Here is a 13547-nt window from a genome sequence, read left to right on the forward strand (position 1 = left end):
CCCGAGTTGTTCAATTACGGGACGGAGCCAGGGGCGTCAGGCCAAGCCATCTCAGCCCTCAGTTTTCCAGCTTGTGGTACATCCCAGAGTTACTTGGCCGAAAGTGCGGAGCACTTATTCCGGATCTCGGCCCACCCTTGTCCCTCTGAAGCACTCAGCCTTGTCCCTCGGGCTGGGGGAGAGTCTTGTCCCTTCTGGAATATTTGTCACTGTCATGATAGGCTGGTCAAGGAGCTGGAACTGTATGGATGACACAGGCCAGATCAGGGAAAGAAGGAGGCATGGGAAACTGCAGCCAGGAATTCATATATAACCACTGGGTTATTACCGTGTTACAAATAACTTCAGTAAAAGCATACAGAAGCCAGGTACCGGTGGTTCCATCCTATAATCCTAGCTACTCGACGGGGTGGGGAGAGGTGAGATCTGAGGGTTAAGTTAGGAGTCAGTGGAGACAAATTGTCCAAGACTCTTAGCAAATATCTGGAAGTGGAAGCATGCCTCAAGCAGTACAGTACCTGCCTTCGAGAATGGAAACTTAAGAGTGCAAAGCCCTGATTCAAGCTCCAGTACTGGCACAGAAACGAAGAAGTACAGAGACACTATTTGCTTTAACTATCGCATATTCTCAGTAACCTACAAGATTTAATAAAAGAGGGAAAAAGGAACAGCAAAGGACAAGCTCTCTCCTTCAGTGTTTACTTGACAAAATAATGTGCTCTGGGACTAAGTCTTGTGACGCTTAGCCTGGAAAAAAAATCTTGAGAAAATGACTCCTCTGGGCACAAAAATTATTTTGAGACAGAAGCATTTATCTCAAGAATCGACACCTATCTTGAGGGAAGCATCTGGCAAAAGCCATAATTTGTTTACAGGTATGTTTGGGTACTCCTATCATTATGTCCCAAATGTTAGTAAACAGGCTGACCTTGAAAATCTTTGCCCTCCACCCCAACTGATCATACACTATGACATCAACAATAACTAAATATTTCAGGAGTCCAAACAAACAGGAACACTTACCCTAAGATATATTAGAGCCAAAACCAAGGTTCTTTTCACCTTAAGGGCCCGTGATGTTACAGCATTCACGCACCACCAGTTACCAGATACATTGGCATCGTCTCTGAGTTATGTGTCATCTTTTTATTTGTCCTTTGCATTGCTTTACTAATTTTTTTTGCCTCTACCTTGATGTTGTCCAAAATTCTTTTTTTTTCTCCCAACAATGTCATAAACTCAGTACTCAAGGGCAAGCAGAGGTGTTTTCCCTTTTGGAGTCCTCCTACCTGGAGCTTTGCACATTTAGGTACTAATTATTTGGCAACTCTGCCAGAAGGAGCATCCTCAGGCCCAGTAACACGCTCATAGAGTGGCAGTGGGCACATAGTCTGTTATTCCACTGGCAGCGTCACTATCTTCCTTAGCTGGCAGTTTTCAGGTCATGGGTATATGGAAGTAGGTCCTGGATCATGGCTATAAGGACAAGGAAGTCACCGAGAATTAGGTACATACCAGGTATTGTTCTTTACGTGTGCAAGGCCCTGAGGTGCTCTCTCTCTCTCTCTCTGCTCTCTTGGGAGCAGTCTTGTAGCTCTCTGACAGGGCTAGAGGTGCCAGGGACCTTCCGTTGGGAATGGTCCTGTGCCTGCTGGCATTCTAAGTGCTGATCTACTTCTGTGTGTGCAAGTGGCTCAACAGGAAAGGTCCAGCCAGAGGCAGGATGCGAGCAACATTGCCTGGGAGGTATGTGGTTCTCTATGAGTGTCACTGGGCCTGGCATGGGTCTTGAGGAGGGATATGCCCAGAAATACATGAGATGATAAGCCTGTTGTCTAGTGACACACAGAATAAGATGTTGAATATAAAAGAAAAGCATACTGAAAATGTTGTGGGATGCCATTAGCTCACATCTGTAATCCTAGTTACTCAGGAGGCTTCAATTTGAGGATTGAAGTTCAAAGCTAGCCAAGCAGGAAAGTCCATGTGGTACTTAGCTCCAATTAAGTAGCAAAAAGCTACAAGTGAAATGTTGCTCAAGTGGTAGAGCACCTGCCTTGAGTGGGAAAAGCTGAGGAAGATTGTGAGGCCCCAAGACCAAGACTCACTACCAGCACAAAAAAGTCCCTTAGATACTTTAATCTTTTTAAGTAATATTAGTAACATGTAGGATAAATAAGAGGAGAGGCACAGCTTTTACACAACCTTATCAACAAAATCATCACCATTATCTTCATATTTCTCTTTGTTTGGACATCATCTTTGTCAGCTCCCCTTTTCTCCTTAACCTTTGCAGCTATAAAAACTTTATTTATGTATTTATTTATTTGCTGGTCCTGGGGTTTGAACTTGGCCTTGGCAATGTCCCTGAGCTTCTTTTTTGATCAAGGCTAGCTCTCTACCACTTGAACTACAGCCCCATTTCTGACTTTTTTGAGTAGTTTATTGAAGATCAGAGACTCATAGAGTTTCCTGCCTTGGCTGGTTTCAAACAGCAATCCTCAGATCTCAGCCACCTGAGTAGCTAGGATTACAGGTGTGAGCCACTGGCTCCCAGAGCTATATTTTAATTTTAATTTACTTTGTTGTCAATCCTCCAGCTTGAACACAGGGCCTGGGCACTGTCCCTGAACTCTTTTTGCTCAAGGCTAGCACTTTACCACTTTGAGCCACAGTAATACTTCCTGTACTACTACTACTACTACTACTACTATTATTATTATTGCCGGTCATGGGGCCTGAACTCTGGGCCTGGGCGCTGTCCCTCAGCTCTTCAGATCAAGGCTAGTACTCTACCATAAGAGCCACAGCACTGCTTCTGGCCTTTTCTGCTTATGTGGTGCTGAGGAATCAAACCCAGGGCCTCATGCATGCAAGGCAAGCACTCTACCACTGCGCCACCTTCCCAAACCTATATTTTTTTAACTTGGAGTTTCTGTTGGCTGCTCTGTACCAGCAAACATTCTAAACATTCTAAATTTGTGTTCATTGTATCTATACTCTGCTCCTGTTCTGGCTCGCTTTCTGTGTAGCATCTACATAGAGAGAAGCTCCAACTTCCTGGAAGAGGGTCTTTAAGGTTGGACCATACATGAATGGAGGACCAGAGGGATGGATGGAAAGGGCATCTGTTCTAGGACTGGAAGACAAGGACAGGTCATCAGTGTAGTCATAGGGGAGGTAATTCACGTTAACACCGGCATCATTTTCTGGGCCAAAAGGGTATATTTACGGTAAGATAGACATGATGGAACCATCTGTGAGCGAAGTGGCACCTCTTGACTATCCAGGACCTAGGTATCCAGGGCCTGTTCAAGCAGGAAATCTAGACCTGGGAGAAATATTTCCTAATTGCTGAGTGTTCTAAAGGCTGATGCATCTTTTTACCCAAAGGGACACTGGACCTTGTAGATGTAGCCAATTTGGAGGGAAACACAATGGAAGAATCCATTATTCTAAGCCCGCTACAGACACCACAGGAGGTCAGGGGAGGATGCTTGGGAGGGAACATCTGTTGCCGAGGCAACCAAGGAGGCGCCGATTGGGTGGAAGCACCCCACGTGGGTGGGGTTGCGCAGGCGCCATGGGCATCACAAGGCACGTGCAGGCTCGAGGAGTGGGGCTTCCTGCTTACACTTCCTGTCGTTGACGAAGCACCAAGATGGCGGGTGTGGTGGTGTCTGTGCTCTAGGGCGCTCTGAGAGAAAGAACAGGACAGCCATGGAGGACGAAGGCCATACCAGCAGCAGCAGCAGCTGTGAATGCACAGATGCTGCAGCTGGTCCAGAAGAAGGCGAGGGCGGCCAGCGAGAGTCCCCAGTGGCCGAAGGGCAGGCGGCCCCCGAGAGGCCAGCATCCGACGGTGGCCAGAGCGACGAGCGTCCCCAGAGCGGCCCCGAAGGCGCGCAAGGCCGCGGTGCCCCGGGCAGCCCCGAGCCCAGTAGCCACGTGGGGGAAAGCGCGGTGGGCGTGCTCGCCATCCCCAGTCCGCGGGGCGAGCGGGCACCCCCTGCTCCAGCCGCCAGTGGAGATGCCGCCACCTCCTTCCTAAGGCCTGGAAGCCGACTCCTGGAGTTGTATCCTTCCCACAGGGCGCGAGGCGGGGGACGGGTCGAGGCTGGGCACAGAAGGCCAGGCAAGGCTGCTGCGGGTGCGGAGAGGAAGTGGACCACAGCCCGAGAAGGAACCGAGGGCAGTGGCGGGTGAACCCCGTGGGCAAAGGCACAGCCAGAGCGGGCATCGCGGAAGGCAGGGGGTGGTCTGTGGCTGACACGACTGCAGGGCGCTGAAGAAGGCCTGGAGCCCTGGGGAGGTGGCTGCGGGGCTCAGGTTGGCCGGAGGGCGCTGCGTGCCAGGCCAGGCCTCTGAAAGGGAAGGGGTCGGGGGCAGGAGCAGAGTGAGCAGTGCGTGGTGCCTTAAGTCTGTCTTCCTCCAGCTCTCTGACTGTGCCCTTTGGATCCCCTCTGGAGGCAGACATGGCCCGCAGGTCCCTGGTCACCTATGCCCAACGTCAGCAAGAGATGGTCCACAAGGAGCTCACAGTGACTGGCAGTGTCTTGACGGTGTCAGTTCTAGCAGAAGCTGGCGCGGGGTAGTGGGAGGCAGTCTGCACTATCGTTGTAATGGGGCGCTGGTTGGGTTTGGTGTTAGCAGATTGGGGTGAGATGCCCTGGATCTCCAGACTTCTCATCTTTTATCCAATGGTTTCTCCTTGTTTTTAGTAGGTGGACGACTGAAGACCCAATTCTCTTCAGAATTTCAGTCAACAGTTTTCTTGACCAGCTTTCCGTGGTGATGAGAAATATTCAACGTCTGGCAGTTCTGGCTAGGCTAAGACGAGGTGGAGGAAACAGGCCTGAACCTTAAGTTTTCTCTGTGGGCAAGTTGTAGGGAATTGCTATTTCAGATAATTCTGCTTATTCTTTGATTTCTGCATTTTGGCTTCATATGTTTTGCTATGTCTTGTTAACCTTCCCCCCTCCCCTCTATCTTGAAAGGAGCAGATGCTTAAATGTTTCTGAAGAAAATAAAATTGGGCTGATGATTTTTGTCTGACTTTTTGCTGTGAGAGCTCCAGATTTTCAAATATTTGCTTTTCCTCTGGATGAGAGGCTCTGGGATTTAGATATAATAGTAGTAAGTACTAGGGAATTGAAAACAGGTTAAGAAATCCAAGAAAATTATTAAAGTTCAGTCATTCAGCACTAAGTACTGATGATATTTTTGAATTGTGTCTTAGTTCTGTAGATATATTTATGTATTAGGTATTTAACAATAACATTTATATTTTTAAAGTTAGCCTTATATTCTTCTCATGAATTTTTATCATTTAATAGACTAACTTTTCAATTTTTACTTTTCTTTAATGATTCTTGTAGAACTGGGGATTGACTCGGAATAACCCTTGGTAAGCAAGAGTCACACACCTACTCCAGATTTTCCATTTTCTAAAAAATATTCTAGTTGCTGGACATCAGTGGCTCATGCTTATAAACCTAGCTACTCATGAGAATGTGATCTAAAGATCACAGTTCAAAGCCAGCCTCTGTGGGGAAGTCCGTGAAATTTTATTTACAATTAAGGACCAAAAAAAAAAAAAAAAAAAAAAAAAGCTAAAAGTGGAGCTGTGGCTCAAGTGGTAGGGTATTAGCCTTGAGGAAAATAGCTCAGGGGTATACCCAGGCCCTGAGTTTAAGCCCTGGGCCGGCACACAGAGTGGCACACCTGTGTACAAAACAGTTTCAGAAAGTTTAGGAAATTTATGTTGTTTTTTTTCGGTCATGGGGCTTGAAGTCTGGGCTTGGGCGCTATCCCTGCACTCTTCAGCTCAAGGGGAACTCTCTACCACTTGAGCCACAGCACCACTTCCAGTTTTCCAGTGGTTAATTGGAGAAAAGAGTCTCATGGACTTTTCTGCTCAGGCTGGCTTTGAACCATGATCCTCAGATCTCAGCCTTCTGAGTAGCTAGGATTATAGGTGTGATCCACCAGCACCTGGCTAAGGAGATTGATGTTGACAATCAATAATATTGTAATTTTTGAACGTTTAGCTTTTTCAAGGTTGAAATTTATCTTGCTAAGAGTACTAATTCCATAGATTTTATTTTGTACTGGTCTTGTGGCTTGTACTCAAGGACTTGCATTCTTGCTTGGCTTTTTCACTCAAGGCCGGTGCTCTACTACCACTTTTTGTTTTGTTGATGGTAGGGCCTGAACTTGGGGTTTGGATGTTATCCCTGGGCTATTTTGCTCAAGGCTAGCACTCTACCACTTTGAGTCACAGCTATACTTCCATTTTTTTTAAGGTGGTTAATTGGAGATGAGTCTCAGACTTTCTTGCCCAGGTTGGCTTTGAACTGTTTCCCTCAGATCTCAGCCTCCTGAGTAGCTAAGATTACAGGTGTGAGCCATCAGCACCCAGCTGCTCTACCGCTTTTTAGTCATACCTCCTCTTCCTGCTTTTTGGCATTTTATTGGATATCAATGTCTCTCAGATTTCTATATCTGGCTTCCAACCATGTTCTCGAGTTCTCGGCCCTCCTGGATAGCTAGGATTATAGATTTGAGCCATCAGTGCCCAGGTGTACTCTTTTATTCATTGCATTTCTTGACCTATAACATACTATTGCTTTTCTGTGCCTTCCCTGAGAATTCTTTTGTCTACAAAGTCTTGCCTCAACTGGGTTGTTTTCTTGCCAATATCTAAAAACTTACTTTATATGAGATGTATAACAACAGAGAAATACCAGATGAGGAATTTTCTTACTTACTGTAGTTCTTTCAGATTAGTGAAGGAAGCTACTGTGTTAGTTGGTTGTGATGGGGAAAGGGGTGATTGGCTGGTTCAAACTTTTTTGTGCTAATTCAGGGGCTTAAACTCAGTTTCTGTACTCATGCAAAAAACTTCTAGTTTTTCATTTTGGTGATTGATCAGAGATGGAGTCTCACACATTTTTCTGCCCAGTCTGGTTTTGAATCACCATCTTTCTGGTCTCAGCCACTTGAATAGGTGGCATTCCAGGTGTGAGCTACTGGTGCCAATCTGGATCACTCCTAAATACCTTGTATAATGGAGTATTGCTAAACTTAAAAAAGTTAGATTTAGTAACTTTTGTAGATTCTTTTTTTTTGGGGGGGGGGTCTGGTCGTAGGGCCTGAACTCTGGGCCTGGGAACTGTCCCTCAGCTCTTCAGCTCAAGGCTAGTGCTCTACCACTTGAGCCACAGTGCCACTTCTGGCTTTTTTCTTTTTTGTTTACGTGGTGCCGAGGAATCAAACCCTGGGCCTCATGCATGCAAAGCAAACGCTCTACCACTGAGCCACCTTCCCAGCCCTGTAGATTCTTTGAAAATTTCCTGTAGAGATAACTGTTAGATGCATAAATTGATGCAGTTTTACTTCTGTTTTTTTCCAGTTGAATCCCCTTTATTTATAGTTTCTTTCTTCATTATGATTTGGACTTTCCCACTGCTTATATCCCTGGTACTTTTGGATTGGACATCAGACTCCTATTATTACACTTCCCAATTTCTCCCAGTGCTATGGGTTTCCACCCTCGCAATTGCGGAGAGTCATTAGTATCTGTTCTCTTTGTAGACTTGGCAGAGTTAGCATCTGTGATTTAAATGTAAAGAGTAAGTCCCTAGGCTCAGATAGTATCCTTATAAACTATTAACCACTTGTGATCTGTTGGATACTCTAGCTAGGCTCTCTGTCTGTTTCTTCTTCCAGGCATGCAGACTACAGCCACACACATTCTCTGGTCCTTTCCTAAACTCTGGCTATCCACCAGCTGCTACCAGAAAGTTCTTTCTCAGGCTAGGGAGCAAGACCTCCTTTGTTTCTCGTCTCCCAGAGTTCTCTGCCCCTTGCTGTATGACAGCCAGTTTCTCTGCCTTCCACATCTCACATAATTTGTCTGCATAGAGGGCTGTTCTTTCATGCTCTCTCAGGTTCCCGTACCTCCATTTGCATGCAGTGTCCCTTTGCAGAACTTGGTGAGTCCTGACAGTAGGAGCTGGAGGAAGAGAGACACTGTGCAAGATGCTGCTGCTGGTAATGTGAGGAAGTAAAGGGTGCCATCTGACCACATATGACAGCGGCAGTGAGGCTCTGGTTCTTTTTCTTTGTCTCCTTCCCTCCATGCCACTATCTCAGTTCCATTTCTTTTTCTTTTATTTCTTGATTCATATTTTATAGACCCCTTTTTATTGGTAGCTAAGTGAGAAGTATCTCTTTTACAACCTTACCCACTCTGCTTCCCCTCAACATTCTCTGATCCTCATAGTTCTAGTAAATTCTATTCATTTTGAGGAATTCTCCCCATTCCCTCCCCCACCGCTCCGTCCAGGCCTTGTTTTATCCTTTTGGCTTAGGTTCTGAGAAATATTGGCTTGGTGAGAAATATTTTAAACCACCTCTAACCCCCCATTCATAAAGCACCTCTCTTAATCTCTGTCCCCTTCCATCATACTCATTCATTCTAAGCTGACTGACTGCAAAAGTGACATCCTGGGTTTTTTCTTTGTCTAGAGCTGGTTTGCAGTTGTTTTTTTTTTTTTTTTTTGGTCCAGTCGTGGGGCCTGAACTCTGGGCCTGGGCGCTGTCCCTCAGCTCTTCAGCTCAAGGCTAGCGCTCTACCACTTGAGCCATAGTGCCACTTTCGGCTTATTTTTCTGCTTATGTGGTGCTGAGGAATCGAACCCAGGGCCTCATGCATGCAAGGCAAGAGCTCTACCACTGAACCACCTTCCCAGCCTGCAGTTTTTTTTATGTCAAATACTTCATTAGTCTTTAATTATTTTTGTGTTAACTCATGGTTATTAAATCAGTCTCCTTTAGTGTGCTGTTAAGAAGTTGAGCAGATGCATGCAGTTCTACACCACCATCACAATCTCCTGGCCCCTTGAATTGACTTCTAAGGCTGCCATGTTGCCTTTTACTCCAAATCTGGTCTCTGCACTTTTCTGTTCTGAACCCTCCTCCAATGGGCTTCCCTCTTACTGTGTCAAAGCCAAATTCCTGGTGCTGGTGTGGAGCTTGAGTAATCGAGGGTTTGCTTCACATGCCTGAGAACTGGGATTTTATCCCCAGTCCCCCCCCCACCCCCCAAACATGCGTGTACACATGCACACTGGGTTCAAGTCCTTTCAGAGGCCTGTAGTATCCAGGGCAATCAGGCCTCTTTCCTTCTTGCCTCCTTCCCTCTACCCTCATTGTTAGTCTGAGAAGGCCCCATAAGACTCTCACTCTTTATGAAATCCACAAGGCCCACTGCTTTGGGGTTTTTGCACTGTCCTTTCCCTTTCTGGAGCTCTCTGTTCCCTAGCTTTCCTCTTGACTCATTGAAATGCCACCTTCATTAAGACTTTCTGGGCCACCCTATTTTAAATCACAGCAGCATTACTTAACAAGTGTAGGGCCAAGCTTTAGGTAGGTGCACCCCAGTGGGAGCTACAGACTACAGTCAGGGAATGTCAGGGTACTCTTTAGAAGTGTGGACAGAGCTGAAGATACAAGAGGGTCTGGAACATATGCTATGTTTTATATCTTCACAGCACCTCTCCTCTTTCCACAGTAAGTATGGATGGAAGGGGGCTAGAGCAGAAGCAGAGAAACACATCTGGGCAAAGGCAGTGGTACTTTACATCTAGGTAGGGGCCATGGGGAAAGGAGAAAGCAGCAGAAGGGCTGGGAAGGTGGCTCAGTGGTAGAGCCCTTGCCTTACATGCCTGAGGCCCTGGGATTGATTCCTTAGCACCACATAAGCAAAAAGAAAAAAGCCGGAAGTGGCGCTGTGGCTCAAGTGGTAGAGTGCTAGCCTCAAGCTGAAGAGCTGAGGGACAGCGCCCAGGCCGAGTTCAGGCCACATGACCGGACCCCCCCTCCCCCCCCAAAAAAAGAAAGCAGATTCTGAACCCATCCTGAAGCAAGAGCCACATTTTGCTGATGGTGTGGCTTTGGCCTTGGCCTTCCTGAAATGCCCAAAAGCTCTGCAGAGTCTCCTTTTCTTCCATGGTTGAGGTCCAGCTCATCCAGAGCCCAATAGGTCTACCCACCCATCCCAAAGACAGCCACACACAGACCCCATTTCCCACATTTAATTTGGCGAGAACATGAGAGGGATGAAGAGGAACTCATGCAACAAAAGAAGAGGCAGTTGGGGGTCAGAGACATGGAGACGAGACGGGCCGGATTGCTCAGAGGAGGCAGAAGACACAAGGCAGTAAGTAAGGCACTGCCCCTTTGGCCCCTCGGGGCAGGTGCCCAATAGGGCAGCAGGCAAGTGCAGAAAACACTGAGAAGTTTGGCAGTAGGGCTGGAAGCAGGAGCCTCCCCAAGCCCAGAGGCCCAGGTGAGGGTCCAGCACGAGTCTGGTTATAGTTGTCTGGGTGTTCAGACAGGAGGGTCTCCATGAGAACATGGACTCCTCTGGTGTTTGGAGGTTGGCATTGTCTGGCTTGTCACAGCCAGCCTGAGGGCAGCTTTAGGCACAGTGTCCCACCCTAGGTGATGCTGGTACTGTGGCCCCCTTCTTGGGATGAGTGGAAACAGACACAGCAAAGTGAGGTGCTGCAGCACTCATCAAAGCTGGCAATGTCATACAGGAACCAGGACAGGTTGGCAGGGCCGAAGAGGAAGGTGAAGTGAGGTTGGCAAGATCCCGTGGGGACACATATTTACAGATGGAGGCTGAGGTGGACTCAACTTTAATAAATAGGAGGTTGGGGTATAAACAGCAGGGATGATATGGGCCCTCCCAACTGGTGGGCACAAGGGCAGGAGGGTGGGGGTATTGCTGCTGCTGAGGGGGCTGGGTTCTGCCACCTGCTCCCCCTGCAGGGCCCAAAGGAAGGCACTAGTGATGGGGCCTGCCTTCCTCTGCTAATGTTGGACACTGGGATGATGTTCTGTACCAATTTTCACACAAGTTATGCTTCTGGAAAGAGGCTTCTCAGTCCATGATTGTGGCATCTGAAGGATTAGAGTCCCTTGAAACTTAGATACAGGGAAGGACCCAGTCTGCCTCTGTGCAAATCCTTTATTTCCCAGCTGGGTCCTTCCCTCTGACACTCTTCAGTGCCCAACCTCTACCCCATGTTGCCTCTGTGTGCATTTCGTGCTTCCAGACTTTCACTTCTGAAAAAGTTTTCAGAAATTGTCAACCTAAATAGTAATCAGAGGGAGGTTCTTTGAGGAAGAGTGGTATTCATTCAGGTGATAGTATAGCAATGGAAGGAGAACAGCATACCATATTCAAATAGAAAATGTTCAATATGGCTGGACAAAGGGAAGCTTTTAAAGGTAAAACTGAAGATTGCATCACTTATTTTGAAGCAATCCCTGTCCACAAGGATCAATAACAAAGTGACACCAATCCGAGCTTGACTGGACAATTGCTAGAAAAATGCCCTTGTTACTTTTCTTTTCCTTCTTTCCCTCCCTCCCTCCCTCCTTCTTTCCTTCCTTCCTTCCTTCCTTCCCCCCCACCCCTTTCTCTCTTTCTTTCCAGTTTTTTTTGTGAACTCAAGGCCTGAGCATTTTTCTCAAAACTATTATTTTACCATTTGAGCCACAGCTCTACTTCCTGCTTTTTTGGTGTTAAATTGGAGATAAGAGTGTTACAGACTTTCCTGCAGCTTCCTGAGCTCTAACAGTCTTTGTGACTGCTTCTATTTTTTTTTGGGGGGGGGGGGTCCAGTCGTGGGGCCTGAACTCTGGGCCTGGATGCTGTCTCTCAGCTCTTCAGCTCAAGGCTAGTGCTCTACCACTTGAGCCACAGCGCCACTTCCGGCTTTTTTCTTTTTGCTTATGTGGTGCTGAGGAATCGAACCCAGGGCCTCATGCATGCAAGGCAAGCGCTCTACCACTGAGCCACCTTCCCAGCCCTGTGACTGCTTCTATTAAGCACTCACTTGTGTATGAAAACGTCTTCAAAATCAGTAGCCTTGCTTGGTGCCAATGGCTCACACTTATAATACTAGCTGCTACTCAGGAGGCTAATAGCTGAGAATCATGTTTTATTTTTGTTGGTTGTGAGGCTTGAACTTGGGGCCTGGGTGCTGTTCCTGAGCCTCTTTGTGGTCAAGGCTAGCACTCTACCACTTTGAGCCACAGCTCCACTTTCCCTTTTTGAGTGGTTAATTGGACTTAAGAGTCTCACAGGGACTTTTCTGCCAGGGTTGCCTTCGAACTGTGATCCTCAGATCTCAGCTTCCTGAATAGCTAGGATTACAGGTATGAGCCACTGGCACCCAGCAAGAATTGTGCTTTGAAACTAGCCAAGGCAGGAAAGTCCATGAGACTTACCTCCAATTTACCACCAAAAAGTTGGAAGTGGAACTGTGGCTTAAGTGGCAGAATGTCATCCTTGAACAACAAAGGTAAGGGACAGAACCCAGACCCTGATTATAAGCCCCACTATTGTCACCCACAGAAAGCAACAATAGTCCCAGTGGCCTTACTTCTTGTTAGGATGGATGCAAGAGACTCAAATTTTATTCAGACAATGTTACATTTTTAATAAAAATTTTATTTTCCGTTGTGAATCTGGAGTTTTTGTACTATACATACTGCAATCCACCTTAAAGTTATTAAACTATTCGGATAGATGTGTGATTCTTTTTTTTGGGGGGGTCCGATTGTGGGGCCTGAACTCTGGGCCTGGGCGCTGTCCCTCAGCTCTTCAGCTCAAGGCTAGTGCTCTACCACATGAGCCACAGAGCCACTTCCAGATTTTTTCGTTTTGCTTATGTGGTGCTGAGGGATCGAACCCAGGGCCTCATGCATGCAAGGCAAGCGCTCTACCACTGAGCCACCTTCCCAGCCCCGACATGTGTGATTCTTTAGAATTTTAATCTAAGCTGGGTGCTAGAGGTTCATGCCTATGTTTGCTACTCAGGAAGCTGATATCTGAGAACCTTGGTACAGAGCCATCCCAAGAAGACAAATCTGTGACTCATATCTCCAAGTAAGTAACCAAATGCAGGGAGTAGAGGTATGGCTTAATGGTGCCAACTGTGAGCTACAAAGCTGGGCAAGAACAAGTCTGTGAGTTCAAGGCTGAGAAGCAGCGTGCGCAAGCGTGCATGCACACACACACACACACACACACACAAAGAAATTAATGTACTGAAGAATTATCTTGCTGTGTGAGATACTTGAAGTTACTCAACCAACATCAATTATTTCATGTTCTTCACACTGAGGTAAAAATCACTTCTTTAGAAAAGTGATTCTTTTGCCCTTATTTTCCCTTCTCATTTAGGCTGGGAAATCCTGGTTGGCCTCACTGAAAAAAAAGTTATTTGTTGCATGTAGTAAGGAAAGTTGGATACAGGGAGGAGAGGGAAAAGGAGTGGGTGAGAGACATATTAAGATTTATTTCCATAACCCAGCAGATACCATGTTTAGGAGATAAAACTCTGATTTGCAGGGTCTGGATGACTGGAGTTTTAAGGCAGAGGACCTGAGAGGTTGAGGATGCTAGACATTACCATTGGGTCCCACTGGAGTATTCAGTAGACCACAGATGAATGCAAACATGA

At 46.7% G+C, this 13547-nt stretch overlaps 1 protein-coding gene across 1 annotated transcript; it reads left to right on the forward strand.

Moving 5' to 3' along the window:
• The first annotated feature begins 3720 nt into the window (after positions 1–3720).
• On the forward strand, positions 3721–4595 carry LOC122097037 (cancer/testis antigen 1-like). Its single transcript, XM_042667515.1, has 2 exons — positions 3721–4076; positions 4436–4595. The coding sequence occupies exons 1-2, from the start codon at positions 3721–3723 to the stop codon at positions 4593–4595; spliced, it is 516 nt and encodes a 171-aa protein (XP_042523449.1).
• The last annotated feature ends 8952 nt before the right edge of the window (positions 4596–13547 follow it).

Source organism: Dipodomys spectabilis, unplaced genomic scaffold (genome assembly GCF_019054845.1).
Source record: "Dipodomys spectabilis isolate Male_0828 unplaced genomic scaffold, ASM1905484v1 ptg000411l, whole genome shotgun sequence".
NCBI classification, from domain to species: Eukaryota; Metazoa; Chordata; class Mammalia; order Rodentia; family Heteromyidae; genus Dipodomys; species Dipodomys spectabilis.